The sequence below is a fragment of the Trypanosoma cruzi genome, genomic scaffold (assembly GCF_000209065.1).
Source record: "Trypanosoma cruzi strain CL Brener 1047053516711 genomic scaffold, whole genome shotgun sequence".
Taxonomy (NCBI): Eukaryota; Euglenozoa; class Kinetoplastea; order Trypanosomatida; family Trypanosomatidae; genus Trypanosoma; species Trypanosoma cruzi.
The window spans coordinates 236,618-248,749 of record NW_001849563.1 but is presented as its reverse complement, the minus strand read 5'-3'; the positions used below and the strand labels follow the sequence as shown (position 1 = coordinate 248,749).

The 12,132-nt window shown below is 47.5% G+C and overlaps 6 protein-coding genes across 6 annotated transcripts, besides 9 other annotated features; all 6 read left to right on the top strand.

Moving 5' to 3' along the window:
- Positions 1-12,132: a sequence feature (heterozygous, Esmeraldo-like haplotype).
- Positions 206-2,236, top strand: Tc00.1047053510317.40 (hypothetical protein, conserved; the record flags this gene model as incomplete). Its single annotated transcript, XM_801964.1, has 1 exon — positions 206-2,236. The coding sequence occupies one exon, from the start codon at positions 206-208 to the stop codon at positions 2,234-2,236; it is 2,031 nt and encodes a 676-aa protein (XP_807057.1).
- Positions 831-865: a microsatellite.
- Positions 2,340-2,373: a microsatellite.
- Positions 2,374-2,402: a microsatellite.
- Positions 2,509-2,533: a microsatellite.
- On the top strand, positions 2,686-3,165 carry Tc00.1047053510317.34 (poly(A) polymerase, putative; the record flags this gene model as incomplete). The annotated part of the gene is made up of 1 exon (XM_801967.1): positions 2,686-3,165. One exon carries the CDS (start codon positions 2,686-2,688, stop codon positions 3,163-3,165), a length of 480 nt encoding a protein of 159 aa, XP_807060.1.
- Tc00.1047053510317.30 (poly(A) polymerase, putative) lies at positions 3,594-4,451 on the top strand (the record flags this gene model as incomplete). Its single annotated transcript, XM_801963.1, has 1 exon — positions 3,594-4,451. One exon carries the CDS (start codon positions 3,594-3,596, stop codon positions 4,449-4,451), a length of 858 nt encoding a protein of 285 aa, XP_807056.1.
- Positions 4,461-4,496: a microsatellite.
- Positions 4,821-4,949: a sequence feature (A-rich).
- Tc00.1047053510317.20 (hypothetical protein, conserved) lies at positions 4,903-7,278 on the top strand (the record flags this gene model as incomplete). Its single annotated transcript, XM_801962.1, has 1 exon — positions 4,903-7,278. The coding sequence occupies one exon, from the start codon at positions 4,903-4,905 to the stop codon at positions 7,276-7,278; it is 2,376 nt and encodes a 791-aa protein (XP_807055.1).
- On the top strand, positions 7,520-7,870 carry Tc00.1047053510317.14 (hypothetical protein, conserved; the record flags this gene model as incomplete). The annotated part of the gene is made up of 1 exon (XM_801966.1): positions 7,520-7,870. The coding sequence occupies one exon, from the start codon at positions 7,520-7,522 to the stop codon at positions 7,868-7,870; it is 351 nt and encodes a 116-aa protein (XP_807059.1).
- Positions 7,990-8,045: a repeat region.
- Positions 8,148-8,175: a sequence feature (AT_rich).
- Positions 8,296-12,132, top strand: Tc00.1047053510317.7 (hypothetical protein, conserved; the record flags this gene model as incomplete). Its single annotated transcript, XM_801965.1, has 1 exon — positions 8,296-12,132. A coding segment is annotated over one exon (3,837 nt), but the record flags the coding sequence as incomplete, so codon positions are not given.

The following is a 12,132-nucleotide window of genomic DNA, read 5'->3' as shown; positions in this document are numbered from 1 at the left end:
GTTTAAGAGCTCACTGGGGAAATAGGTGCTTTTTTGTGTAGCGTAAAGCTTGCATGAGACGATGACGAGAATTTGGGTTGGCAGGATTGGTTTGCGTGGTTTTTGCTGTTGTATGTGAATTCTGGGATGACTCTTGCCTCGTGATTTTTTTTTTCGCGTTTTAAGTCTTGTTAGAAATATTCTTTAGACTGCGGAAGTTTATTTGATGCTTTCAGCTGCTGCCCGCCGTGAGGAAATTCAAAAAAAGATCGAGTTGCTCCGTCAGGAGCGGGAAAGAGAGAAGCAAGCCTTTGATGAACTTGCTTTGAGGGATGATGGTATGACACCCTCACAGATAGCTGAAGCTGCACGAAGGAAGGCAATGGAGGAGGTGCCGACGAGTCTACAAGTTGGCGGCACAACCATTTCTGTTGGGGATTATGTAGAAACAATTGATGATCCACATGCTCTCCTTGTGGCAGAAAACGGGATTTTTGTTCCTGATCCAGTGAAACAGGTGTATTTGGGGGAGAGAGGTAAGGTAACCTGCATCCTGCCCTCGTTTCAGGAGAAATCGGCTGTAGAAATTGTTTTTGCCGATGGCGCCTCAAAAGTATTTTTGACTGAATGTCTCTTACTGGGGAAAAAGTCAAGGCCGAAGAAAAGTTCTACACCAAAGGTGTCACACAAGGCGGTCTACTTTGACGCGGAAGATCTGCATGTACCAGAGTTTGTGCCACCAGCGAAGCCCGAACTTCTTCTACAACCTTCATGGAGCAACATTAATATACCTTCCCGCAAACCCAAAGCAATGCTGGAGAATTTGAAGCCATGTAACCCGCCAACCATTCCTACTGATACTACTACTACTACTACTACTACTACTCTTGATGTTACGAAGGCGACAACGACTTTGGTGCCATCGGTAGAGAGAAGGGACAGCAATGCAGGGGAAGAAAATTTCAGAGAGCAACCAAAGACGAATTTCTTATTTATTTCAAATGGGGCCCCGTCCGCGTCTTATGTGATGCGAATGGATTCTGAAACATTAGGTTCTCACGCAAAGACGGATCAAAGCATCGGTCTTGTGAAGGAAGTGCTTTCAGAGCGACAACGACGAAAAGTATCTGCAAGGGAAGGATTGGGAAGCCCAATAGATTTTGACGCTCCAGCTGCAGTGCCACTGATTGGTCGGGGTGAGCGGGACAATCTTCTCAAGACCCCTCGCGTAGATCCCATCACATACAAGCCTTCAAAAAAATGGAAAGGCTTCTTGGCAAACGGCAATAGTGACAGTGCAATACCGACAAGGTGCCCTGCAGGCTACAGAGCACGATTTTCCACGAGCGACAAAAATACAAAGATTCCGAGAGTTGACGGCAAACAGTGTATGGTGGCAGGCGCGCTTCCACAGCAAAAAAAATTGAAGTTTAATTTGGTTGTCTTCCCAAAAGGCATGAACAAACTGGAGCCGGTGCTTTCGATGTTAACGGATAAGCTGAACTGGAGACCCCTGGGCCAAACGGCGAAACGACTGTTTACCAGAGAAGGAGTAGAGATTATGAAATTTGATGCCATTCGGAACGGGATGTCTTTTTTGGTGACGCCCGGCCATGCTTACACTCCTGAACCCGTAGCAAAAACCAAAGTGAACAACACGACGCCAACAACGGCACTAAAAGCAACGGGAACCCTTGCAGTTGGAAGACATTCTCGACCCACTTCAGCCCCAACCGCGGCAGACGCCCTTGTGGTTCATAATATAAATTTGGAGCCTCAACAAGCACCTGTGAAGGCAACAAATTATTTGCCCTTGCCATCACAACTCCCAAAATCATCTTACACCCTCAGCGCCCAGAAAGGTCGACAAAGAGCTTCAGGAAAAGGCATTGCAAAGCCTATTTCTGTGCGGGTCTTTTCAAACGGGGAGTATGGTGATTGCCATTATGATCCTTTTCCATTCCGTACGGTAACTCTTCGCCCTATTCACAAGACGATACGGGCAGTTGTAAACACAATTGAACGTGAGCTGGAGTGGAACTCTCTGGGAAAGAAAGTAGAAACTTTGTATGATGCCACTGGTAGCGAGATCACGTCGATCGAGGAGCTGGTTGATGGGCAGTCCATTGTGGCATCGTCAGGTGATCGCTTTGTGATTCCCCACCCGAACAGTGTATTGCACCAGGATGTGATGAGGCTTTTGGGAAATTCTAATGTAACACCTATTTTTACTGGTGGTCACCCAAAAAAATTTTGAGCGGCTGGTGAAATTTGAAGAAATTCTTGGAAGAAGTCCGAAGGATTGTTTCTTCGTTTTTGTTGTTTTGTTTTTATTATTGCTTGTTTGTTTTGTGGGACGATTTTTTTTTGCTTTTTTTTTTTTTTTTTTTTTTTTGTGTGTGTGTGTGTATGTATGTGTCTGTATTGTTGGTGTTTGTGCTTGAAACACGGGTTTTATTCTTGTGCTAGGCGCTCTCTGCGCCTCTAGAGGTCTGGAAGGCTCTGAGGGACGAAATTCAAAGTAAAAGAATATATATATATATATATTTATATAAAGTTGAATATAAATATATTTGTTTCTCCCGTGTGCGATGAAATTAACTTCTTATTCATTATTTTTTTAGTGAAAGTTGACTTCTTTTTTGGTTGATTGGCGAAAGTTGTTTTGCTAATTTTTTTTTTTTCTTTTAATAGTCAGGGTTGGGGATGATGGAGTTGCTGTACGGGCCGACCAAGCCGCTTGAGGTTCCCCCGGCACAGCCACGTGACTTGGCGGAGTCCAGAAGGCTGTGCGAGACGATGACGACTGTGGTTGCTGACAGAGTGAGGGAGGCGATCGACCTTATTGAGTTGACTGCCCACCGTCTGGTGGAACAAATAACCGCAGAGCCGGAAGAGCGGTGGGTGCGAGCCTATCCGTTCGGTTCCTGCGGTTTGGGTGCCTCCGTTGCAGATAGCGATCTCGATATGTATGGTGAGTCATTTTCCAACCCCTCTCTAATCCCCTCACTTATTTTAACGCGTTCCACACCACACTTCCCTTCTCTTGTAAAGCTACCGCCTCTCTCGCCCTCTCTCTTTTTATTTATTTTCTATTTATCAGTGTTTGAACAACTTAAAAAAAAAAAAATCTGCTTTTCTTTCCTTTTTTTTTTTTTATATTCCGTGCCGGTCGTTTTCAATTAAAAACGCTCGCACTTTCTTGAATTTTTATTTTTTTTTTACACACCGTCCACTCCGTGTGCATCTCCAAATGCCGTGTTTTTTCCGGTAGTGTGCTGATTTGTCCTTTTAAGGTAACGGCGGAGGTGTTTTTTCGCGAGTTTCCTCCACTGCTGCAGCCTGTCGTGGGGAACGTGGTTTTGGTTCCTGCCAGGGTTCCTGTGGTGAAGTTCAGTTACAGTGGTACTTCGGTGGATGTCGTGTTTGTTTCAGCGGCTCTGGCCGCTCCCCCCACGACAGAGCAATTATTAGATGATTCTTTTCTTCTTCAGGTCGCCCGTGACACCCGTCACAGTGTAAATGGTTTACGCACGGTCTTGGAAGTAAAGCGGCGTCTACCGGTGGCGTATGACGTCTTCACGACGGTACTTAAGTCTGTGAAGTTGTGGGCTATGCGGCGAAAGGTCTATGGAAATCTTTATTGTTATCCAAGTGGCGTGGTTCTTGCCATCATGGTGGCTCGGATTTGTCAGGTCATGCCTGCGTCTCATCCCAACGTCCTTTTGCGCTTTTTTTTCTTGTTTTATACTCAATGGCTGAGCCGCCATGATCGTATTTCTCCAGTCTATATTACCACATCTTTAGAGTCTCGGGGTCGTATTCCAGGCCTTCCAGACTCCTGGGATCCGCGGCGTGACGCGTGTCGTGACGATTTGTTGCCTGTTATAAATCCCGCATACCCTTACGTCAACGACGCTCGCAACGTCGGTCGCTGTGGTTTGGAGGTGTTTTACGCGGAGTTAACATACGCTTATCGTCTCCTGTCCAATTTAGAGACGCCCCTAGAGACGATATGGGAGCCTTATCACATTTTGGATGATTATTCCACTTTTTTTGTGGTACATGTTACTTGCGAGGAAGAAAATGAAGAAAAATTGGAGGCGGTTCTTTCCGTATGGAGTTCCTACGTGCTGAGTAAACTTCGGATTTTACTTTATGCACTGGAGCGTATTGTGGACGCTCGTCCATATCCCCAAAAGCTGAATGATGTTCCACCAAGGTCTGTACCAAAACCCGGCCGTTTTCTTAAAGGTAGTTGTTTTATCGTAGGGATAAAAGAGAAAGTTGGTAGGCGCTTTCCACAGAAGAATATGTTTTTTGAGGCGTTTGATGAGCTAAGGTATACTGTGTTGGAGGAGTGCAATGCGACGAAGAGTGTGCGGGGATTTGAGCGTGACGAGCGCACCATGCACGAGCCATGGTTTGCGCTAGTGTCCGCTGCAGATCTTCTTCCTATTCTAAAGGCGTAAACCCTGCTGTTTCTTTCTTTCTTTCTTTCTTTTTCCCCTTCTTTCCCCTTTGCTTCTTTCAACGACTTCTTCCCGCATCATTGCCTACACTATGTTCTCTGGTGAAAGACGACATATTCATTGGCATTACTGCGCTCCATTGAGCTGGCACTGCCCTCGATTAGCGCGGATGTTGGATGCTAGGCAGTAGTAGGGATGGGGGGGCGAGGGGTCGCTATGGCCAGCGCCGTGCGTCAATAAAAGAAAAATAATAATGTGAAAAGAAAAAGGCGGGGTGGATAAAAAAGTTGCAACTTCATCAGGAAAAAGATTTTGCATTTGGTTTCCACCGCTTTTAATTACCTTCGACTCTGTTAATTGCAGAAATCCTTTTTTTTTTTTTTCTTTGATGTCGTGAACGCTCTCTTTTTCCCCCTTTTTTTTTTTTTTCTCTTTCTTTCTCTCCATCTAAATGTTCTTTTATTTTTATTTTTGCTGTTTTTGTTGTTTTTGTCTTTTCACGCAGCAGCGGATGGAAATGTCAGCGTTTGAGGATAATCCGTTTGCGGATGAGGAGGACGAGGAGACGACGTCTTACGTGGAAGCCACCAGCAGGAAAAGAGGGCGCGAAGAGACGGCCACAGAGGAGCCAAGGCGTGAAGGCTCATCCCAAGAAGGGGAAGACCCCCGCCAGCTGACTCTTGCGACAGGCAACATTCCCACCATGACTACTGTTGCTGCAAACGATTTGGATGTTGGTGGTGATGATGTTCAATTACAAAAGGAGTTGCTTGCGGAGATCAATGTAGATGCGTCAGGGTCGATAGTTCCTTCTGTGGAGGATCTACTCACGGGGTACGATGAGCGTAAAGAGGAGGATGAGTTCAATGCACTGGTTGTAAAGGCCGCAGGCTTGGAATCTGAGGTGAAACAGAAGGAAAAGCTCCGTAGTGAAGAGCTTGACCACATGTCACGGAGTAATCGGGAACTCCGTGAGGCCGTGGAGCAATTGAGAGGGAATTTCTTTCTTATAAATGAGGAGATTGATTCCTTCCGTAGGGCACAGAGTGCGGTTGTCGAGGAGTGCAATAAGAGCCATGGTGTAATGGAATTATTGGGAGATGCTCAGAGGAGCAACGGGGTTCTTGAACAGACAGTCACGGACATTACAGAGCGTCTTGTTGCAGAGGATAGTGAAGGAATCATTTCTGCTTCTCTTAGGGATCGTCTTTTCTCTTGTATCGTTGGTGCAACAAATGAACCATCAGATCTTGCTGCGTTTGATGCTGAGGCAGAAAAAAAACGTTTTATGCTCTGCGAGGAGGCAATGGAGAAGTTGCGCACCGGTGAGATGCCAAGTATGACTCTCCCAATTGTGGAGGCTTTGATGACCATGCTAAGGGAACTGGTGGTGCGATATGAAACATTGTACAAATCCACAAGGGCACTGCAAGATTGTGTGGCATTTAAGACGTCTTCTCTGCGTGAGTTGGCGCGGGAGTCGCTGGAGTGGTATGCCCGCTCCGCCAGTCGTGCTCTTGTTGGAAGTGATGGTGCATTACGAACCGTGCCTGCGGAGGCAAAAGAAGGGGCACTAGGCAATCAACACCTGGAGGCCACACTCCATCACTTGGAGTGTGTTTTGCATCAACTGCTTCGGGTTCCAAACGCCATAACGGTGTCTAAGCAACATGCACCTTCTGTTGCGGCGGCCTCTGCTTTTGTTTACTGCCAGGAGTTGGAGTCCCACACAGAGGCTCTTGGACAAGAGGTGCTCCGTTTGAGGAAGCTGCTTGCAACAGACACAACGACTCTGCAGCATATGAGTGAATCCCAGGCAACCCAAGAGCCAGGCGCATTAGAGACGAGCTTACCCCACGCACTTATGAAGAGTGAGTGGCTGATGGGAATGACAAATAAATTATTGGAAAGAATTGGCGCTGCAGGTGCTCTTTGGCGTTCATTAAAGGATCCCGGAAGGAAGAAAAATGCTCCAGCGGTGGACCTGCAGCTTGCTTTTTATCAGAAATATGTCGTTATGCAAGAAGCACTACTCCGTCTACTTTGTACTTTAAATAGTGTTCTGCAGGGTAAAGTCCACATTGTAAGCGTCATTCGTCAGGTGGCTTTGTGTGATGGCGATGACACGGCTTTCAGTGTATTGGCCGAGAAGATACTGCAGGAGTCTGAAAACGATATCGGTGATCTTCATGGAGAGTTGGAGCGCGTCTGCACGGAATCATTGCGGCAGTTTGAAGACGAGAGTTCTGAATTGCTTAATGAAGACGGGATGCGGGCTGAGCAGAGTAGGATTCGGCTAAAGGACGTTCGAAAGTTTTTTGCCCACACCGTTGAAACATTAGACCGTCTTGTATACGGCGCCACGCCTGCGTCAGGGCCTATTCAAGTGCCAATTACGGATACACCGCCGCTGAAACCTACAGAGACGAATGAAATGCCAATCGAACTGAGCTTTCTTCCTTCTGAGGCTAAATGTGAAGTTTTTGTGCAGCTGGCCTCCAAGTACCATGAGGAGGAGCTGCAGGAAGAGTTTTCTTCCCTTCAACGGCGAAATTCGGCGCTTGAAGAGCGTTTAAAATGGCTTTCAACGCAGCCATCTTCCAGCGCCGCCTTACAATTGCGTTCCGTACACAAGGCGATGGACGCTGTGAAGCAGAAGCTGGAGGGCTTTGCCGAGCAGGAAACGAAATGGACGGCACTGCAAGACGAGTTGACAACGATCCGAGGGGAAATTTCTGCCGTTCAGAGCGACACTGTCGAGATGCGAGATAAACTGAACGACCTCCGTGGGAAGCTGCACGCAAGATGTGATGTGGCCCGTTCATAGCGCGGCCATCCCGAGATGGCGAACGTGTGTGAGTTGTGTTGTTGCTCCACGCACATGAATCTTTTAGCCAAATATGTTTACGGAAACTCAAATTTACCCCTTTTTTTATTAAAATAATACAAATAAGTGTTTTTTTTTGTTGTTTTTGTTTATTGGTTCTGATGGTTCTCTCTTCTTATATATATATATGATGCTTCTTCTTTGTTTTTTTCCTAATACCATCACGGTCTAAAGTCTAGCAATGTGCCAAGTGGGCACGAAGGATTGGGTTTTCACCGATTCACAGAGCTGTTTTTTGGACCGGGACCTGCGGCTTCAGAAGTGTGTCTGCCCTATTTCCACCTGCGATGTCACGCCGCTGGGCAACGCGTGTCGGTTTACGTCGTTTTTCCTTGTGTTTTGTGGATTTCTGTTTGCCATTTGGCTGCTTGGAGTAGCGGCGTACGTTTACGTTTCGGGTCTTATTTGGGAGCGTCATAAGTCTCTCCTGCCGGAAAGGACTCACTTCATGCGTGGTGGCTACTACTTTGAGAAAATGTTTGGTGGAGATAAGAGGGATGCGGGTGTGCCAATTGACGACTCTCCAAAATAAATGAGTCGTTTATGATTTATATCAGTGACCACGCGCGGGGAACGCTCTTGCTTTGGCGTCATGAGGGAGTAAGAGAAGGTGATAAGCAGTAAGAGAAATTGAAATGCTTCAAACCAACCAGAGTGAAAAAGAAAGGAAAAAAAAAAAAGAGAGAGAGAAGGAGGGAGGGAGAGAGGAGTTTATGAAGGTGGCCATGTGCATCCGGTGCGCATGAATTATTGGGACGTCGATGCCCGCCAAGAAGAGCCGTACGATGTTCCATGACTTGCGAGTATACATAATATTATATATATATACATATATTTGTGTATGCCTAAGTGTGCGTCTTTGTGTTTGTGTTTTTTCTTTATTTACTCATTTTTTCTCTCTTGACATACTCCACGCAGAAGGTGTAAATATTATACAAATTACTTTTCGAAGAAGGAATGTCACGGGGTTCTTTTCGTTTGATTGCGGTGTCCTGTGCGGCTGTGTCTGTTTCTGCCGCCGCATTAATTTTTCGTCTGGTAAAGAACCGGGGGAGGCGCGAAGATCCATCCTTTGAGACTGTGCCAGTTTCCCAGTGGACTGTGCAGCAGGTGGCGCAGTGGCTGCGGTCGCGTGGTATATCAGAGGAAGCAGTGATGGCCTTCTGTAGGAACAATATAGATTCGTCGGTGCTTTTTCTCTTGGATGAGGGGGAGAACATCGCCAAGCTGGCACCAAAGATACGTGACCAGATTCTTATTCGGCGTGGCCTTCGAGAGCTGCGGGATCAAGAAACCTACGAGTCAGCCGGTGCACAGACTTCGTCCGCGTCAGAAACATGCACGAGGGAAGCTGAAGAAGATCGTGTTGCGGCCTTTTTAATGAAGCTAAACGCGATAACCAGCATGCTCACTTCAAACGAGTATGAGACTGCATCACCTACCATTCAGCGAAGGCAGCGACAGGAATGCATGGAGTGCAGTCAGGCATTGCTGGGCGAGGTGCAACATTTTGCACCAGGACTTCGGGTGCAACTAATACCTCTTGTGAGGAGGGTTGAGGGTCTCATAATCCCTCCCCCGACGCGTGTTACACCAGCGACAGCAGCAGAGCCCAGCGACTTGGAGACGCAGCTCATTACATTGCACGAAATGGTAGACGGATTTCTACGAGTACTGGACTCCACTGATACACATGTGATCTCTGACCCTCAAATAGCGTTGCTGCGAGAGAGAGTTGAGTCTCAGATAAGTCATGTTATGGAGGTTGCAAGTCGTCTACCACCGCAATATGGAGAGCCGCTTAGGAAAAAGTGTGAGTTGGTTTTGCAGAGGATTCAACATGGTTCCACGGCAGCGGCATCGGGAAGTGCGGTGGAGTCTACTCAGGCGGCCCCAGAACCACAAGCGACGTTGCTGGCACCCATGGTAAAGCGACTACGGGAGGTTTTCACATCTCTCAAGTCATCTGCATTGGTGAACATGGAACCTGCAGGGCGGTTGGCCCGCATTGCCGAAATGCTGAAGGATGTGCGGAATATCCAACAGGAGGCGGCCTCATCTGGGGATGCCCGTGCGGTCGAAGTTGTCAATCAAGTAGCTGGCAACGTCGTTATGGTGCTGGAGCAGATGGAGGCTCTTACTCGGGAAGAAATGGCGTCGATGCGTGCAAATGTTATTGAAGAAACCGACGAGGATCAGAGTGCCCAGGCGGAGCTTCCGCAGATTTTTACCTCTCTTCAAGCCATTATTAAAGTTCTCCACTCGGATAAATTGGCCCGTGCTCCCCACGAGGTAAAACAACAAATTTTATCTCGACTGCAGAAGGGTTTGCGGCCCTTACGTCAACAGATTGCAGGCCTCCCGTTAAACCAAGCCACAGCGTCTGTGGCCGAAATGATTGAAAAGAGCAATGAGCTTGTGGACTCACTTTTGGATCGTCAAGAAGGCCCACATGAAGGACTGGAGGCGAAACAAGAGAACGAGGAGGAGGAAGAGGAAGGAACTGCTCCGGAGGAAGCTGAAGGCAGCAGGGAAAGACCCCTATCTTCAAGGTTAAACCCGCCAGTTGTGGAGCGGCAAGGCAATGTACTAGACGAGGCGCTACTAGAACTGGAAAAAATGTTTGAATATATCAACTCGGATGAATATGAGCGGATGTCCCCTAAAAAGAAGAGTGATACGGCGCGGAGAAATTTAATTCATCTCATCAACATTGAGAACCGTTGCGCACAGTTTGATGGGTTTGACCAGCTGAGGGAGCTTATTGATCCCATGAAGGATATATTGCGGACTGGGATGAGGAAGAAGGAGGAGAGACCTACCCCAGGACCCACTCCCCTTTTTCTCAACATTTCCGCCCATCTACAGCAGATGAATACACTAATGAACTCGGATGGCTTTCAGAGAGCAGACCTGAACAAGAAAAAAAATGCCGCCAGGTCTATTATCCCGCAGTTGCAGAAAATCACATCCACCCTTTCACTGCTTCCACCCCACGAGCGGGCGGCAGTTGAAAGACTCTTGGCACCTGTCAATGAGACACTAAAAAGCATTGTCGCAAGAAATGAGAACAACTCGGAGAATTTGACTGACCCACAACGTGTGGTAGCAGAGGTAGAGGAGGTCTTGTCGACGTTGCAGTCCGAGGACTTTCGAACTGCTCCCGTACAGCAGCAGCAAAATATTGTTAGACAGTTGTTGCAGCGGGTGGAACGCCTGAAAGAGGGGTGCGCTCAACTGGGCAGGGCAGCGAACCCGCTTCTAACTATTCTCCATCGTCTCACGACACAGCTTCAGTCCTTTGGTCAGGTTGGAAGGTATGCAAATGCAGCGGCTGCTGCAGGGCTTGGTGAAACCGCGGATGTTGTTTCGAATGAAGTCGATGAAGCCGACGAAGGAAACAGCGATGATAATAATGATAACGCCGAGGAAGTGGAGGACGAAATGCCCGCGACCAATGGAGGGGGAAGAAGGGGTGAAATTGTAGAAGAGCGACGAAAACTTTTTAAAGCGGTGACGGACATTACTTCAGAGCTACGCAAGAGCAACAATAACAATATTATTCTTTCTGCAGAGGAGGCGCAACCTCTTCTTGGACTATTGGAGATGGTAGACTCTGTTGGATGCACCACGGCATACGAAAGAAGACTTCGGGATGAGTTTGAGAATCAGATACAGCGTGCCTCAGGAAATGGCGACGTCACGGGCGAGGCGGGAAGCGTGAACCTACAGAAACTTGTCCGCACATTTTCACTTTTGAAGGACAGACTCTCAGCGTCGCCTCCAGTTTTACCTACAGAAATGGTTTCCCTCATGACAACTGTGGAGGAGGCGCTTAGCGCCGCTGATGAACAGAATGTGCCATGGCGCCGCCTCCCTCAAGTGGTGAACCTGATTGGTGAAGTTCTCACCGCCATTCAACAACGACAGGCTGAGATGCGAGAGCAATTTTCTACCGGCGAGGAGGATGCACTTAATGAGACCGCACCGGATCCATGTGAAGACCCTCCTCAATCGGAGGAGCCAGTTGGAACTGGCGCAAATGTGACATCGCAACTACAGGGGGATACAGGAGACACGCCTAGCGATGCATTGGAGGGGCTTCAAAACCCTCAAACAGCTGCTCGGGATTCAACACGTTTGCCAGATGCCAATCTTCAGGCAGAAGAAGAAGTCGAAGGGAATGAAACCAGGATTGCCCGACTACTGTTGGAGATGTCCGAACAATTGCGAGATGGTTCAGTCCCAGATGAATTGCTTGATCGCTACTCCATGTTGTTGGATTTGGTTGGGTCTTCATACAGAGATCCTTCTCTTCTTGAGGCGGTTGAATCCATACGGGAACAGATACGTCTTCAGCGCATTTCAAATCGTGACACCAGCTCTGAGGAATACGACTCCTCTGAGGAAAACATGGAGAATGAGAAGGTTGAAGAGGGGGAAGTGTACAAATCAGAAGAGACGTCATCGAAACTAAGAGAGGATGCAGGACAAGAGAAAGTTTTTGGGGAGTCCAAAGAGTCTTCCATTCGAGAGGATACTTTGGCAACGCAATCTACTGAGTTGGAGCCGACTACAGACGATCAAGGAGGAGAAGACATCTCTAAAGATAATATGTCTAAGAGTTTTTTGAGTCAGCTTTCGAGGAATTGTGTTCCTGGCGGAGCGAGGAATGAACTTTTACTATTACCGCGAATCGAAAAACGGATATTTTCAGATGAGCAGCATTTTATTGAGAACACGACACTTTCTGATATTCAAAACGTAAGTAAAGTGATCCTTCATATTGAGAAA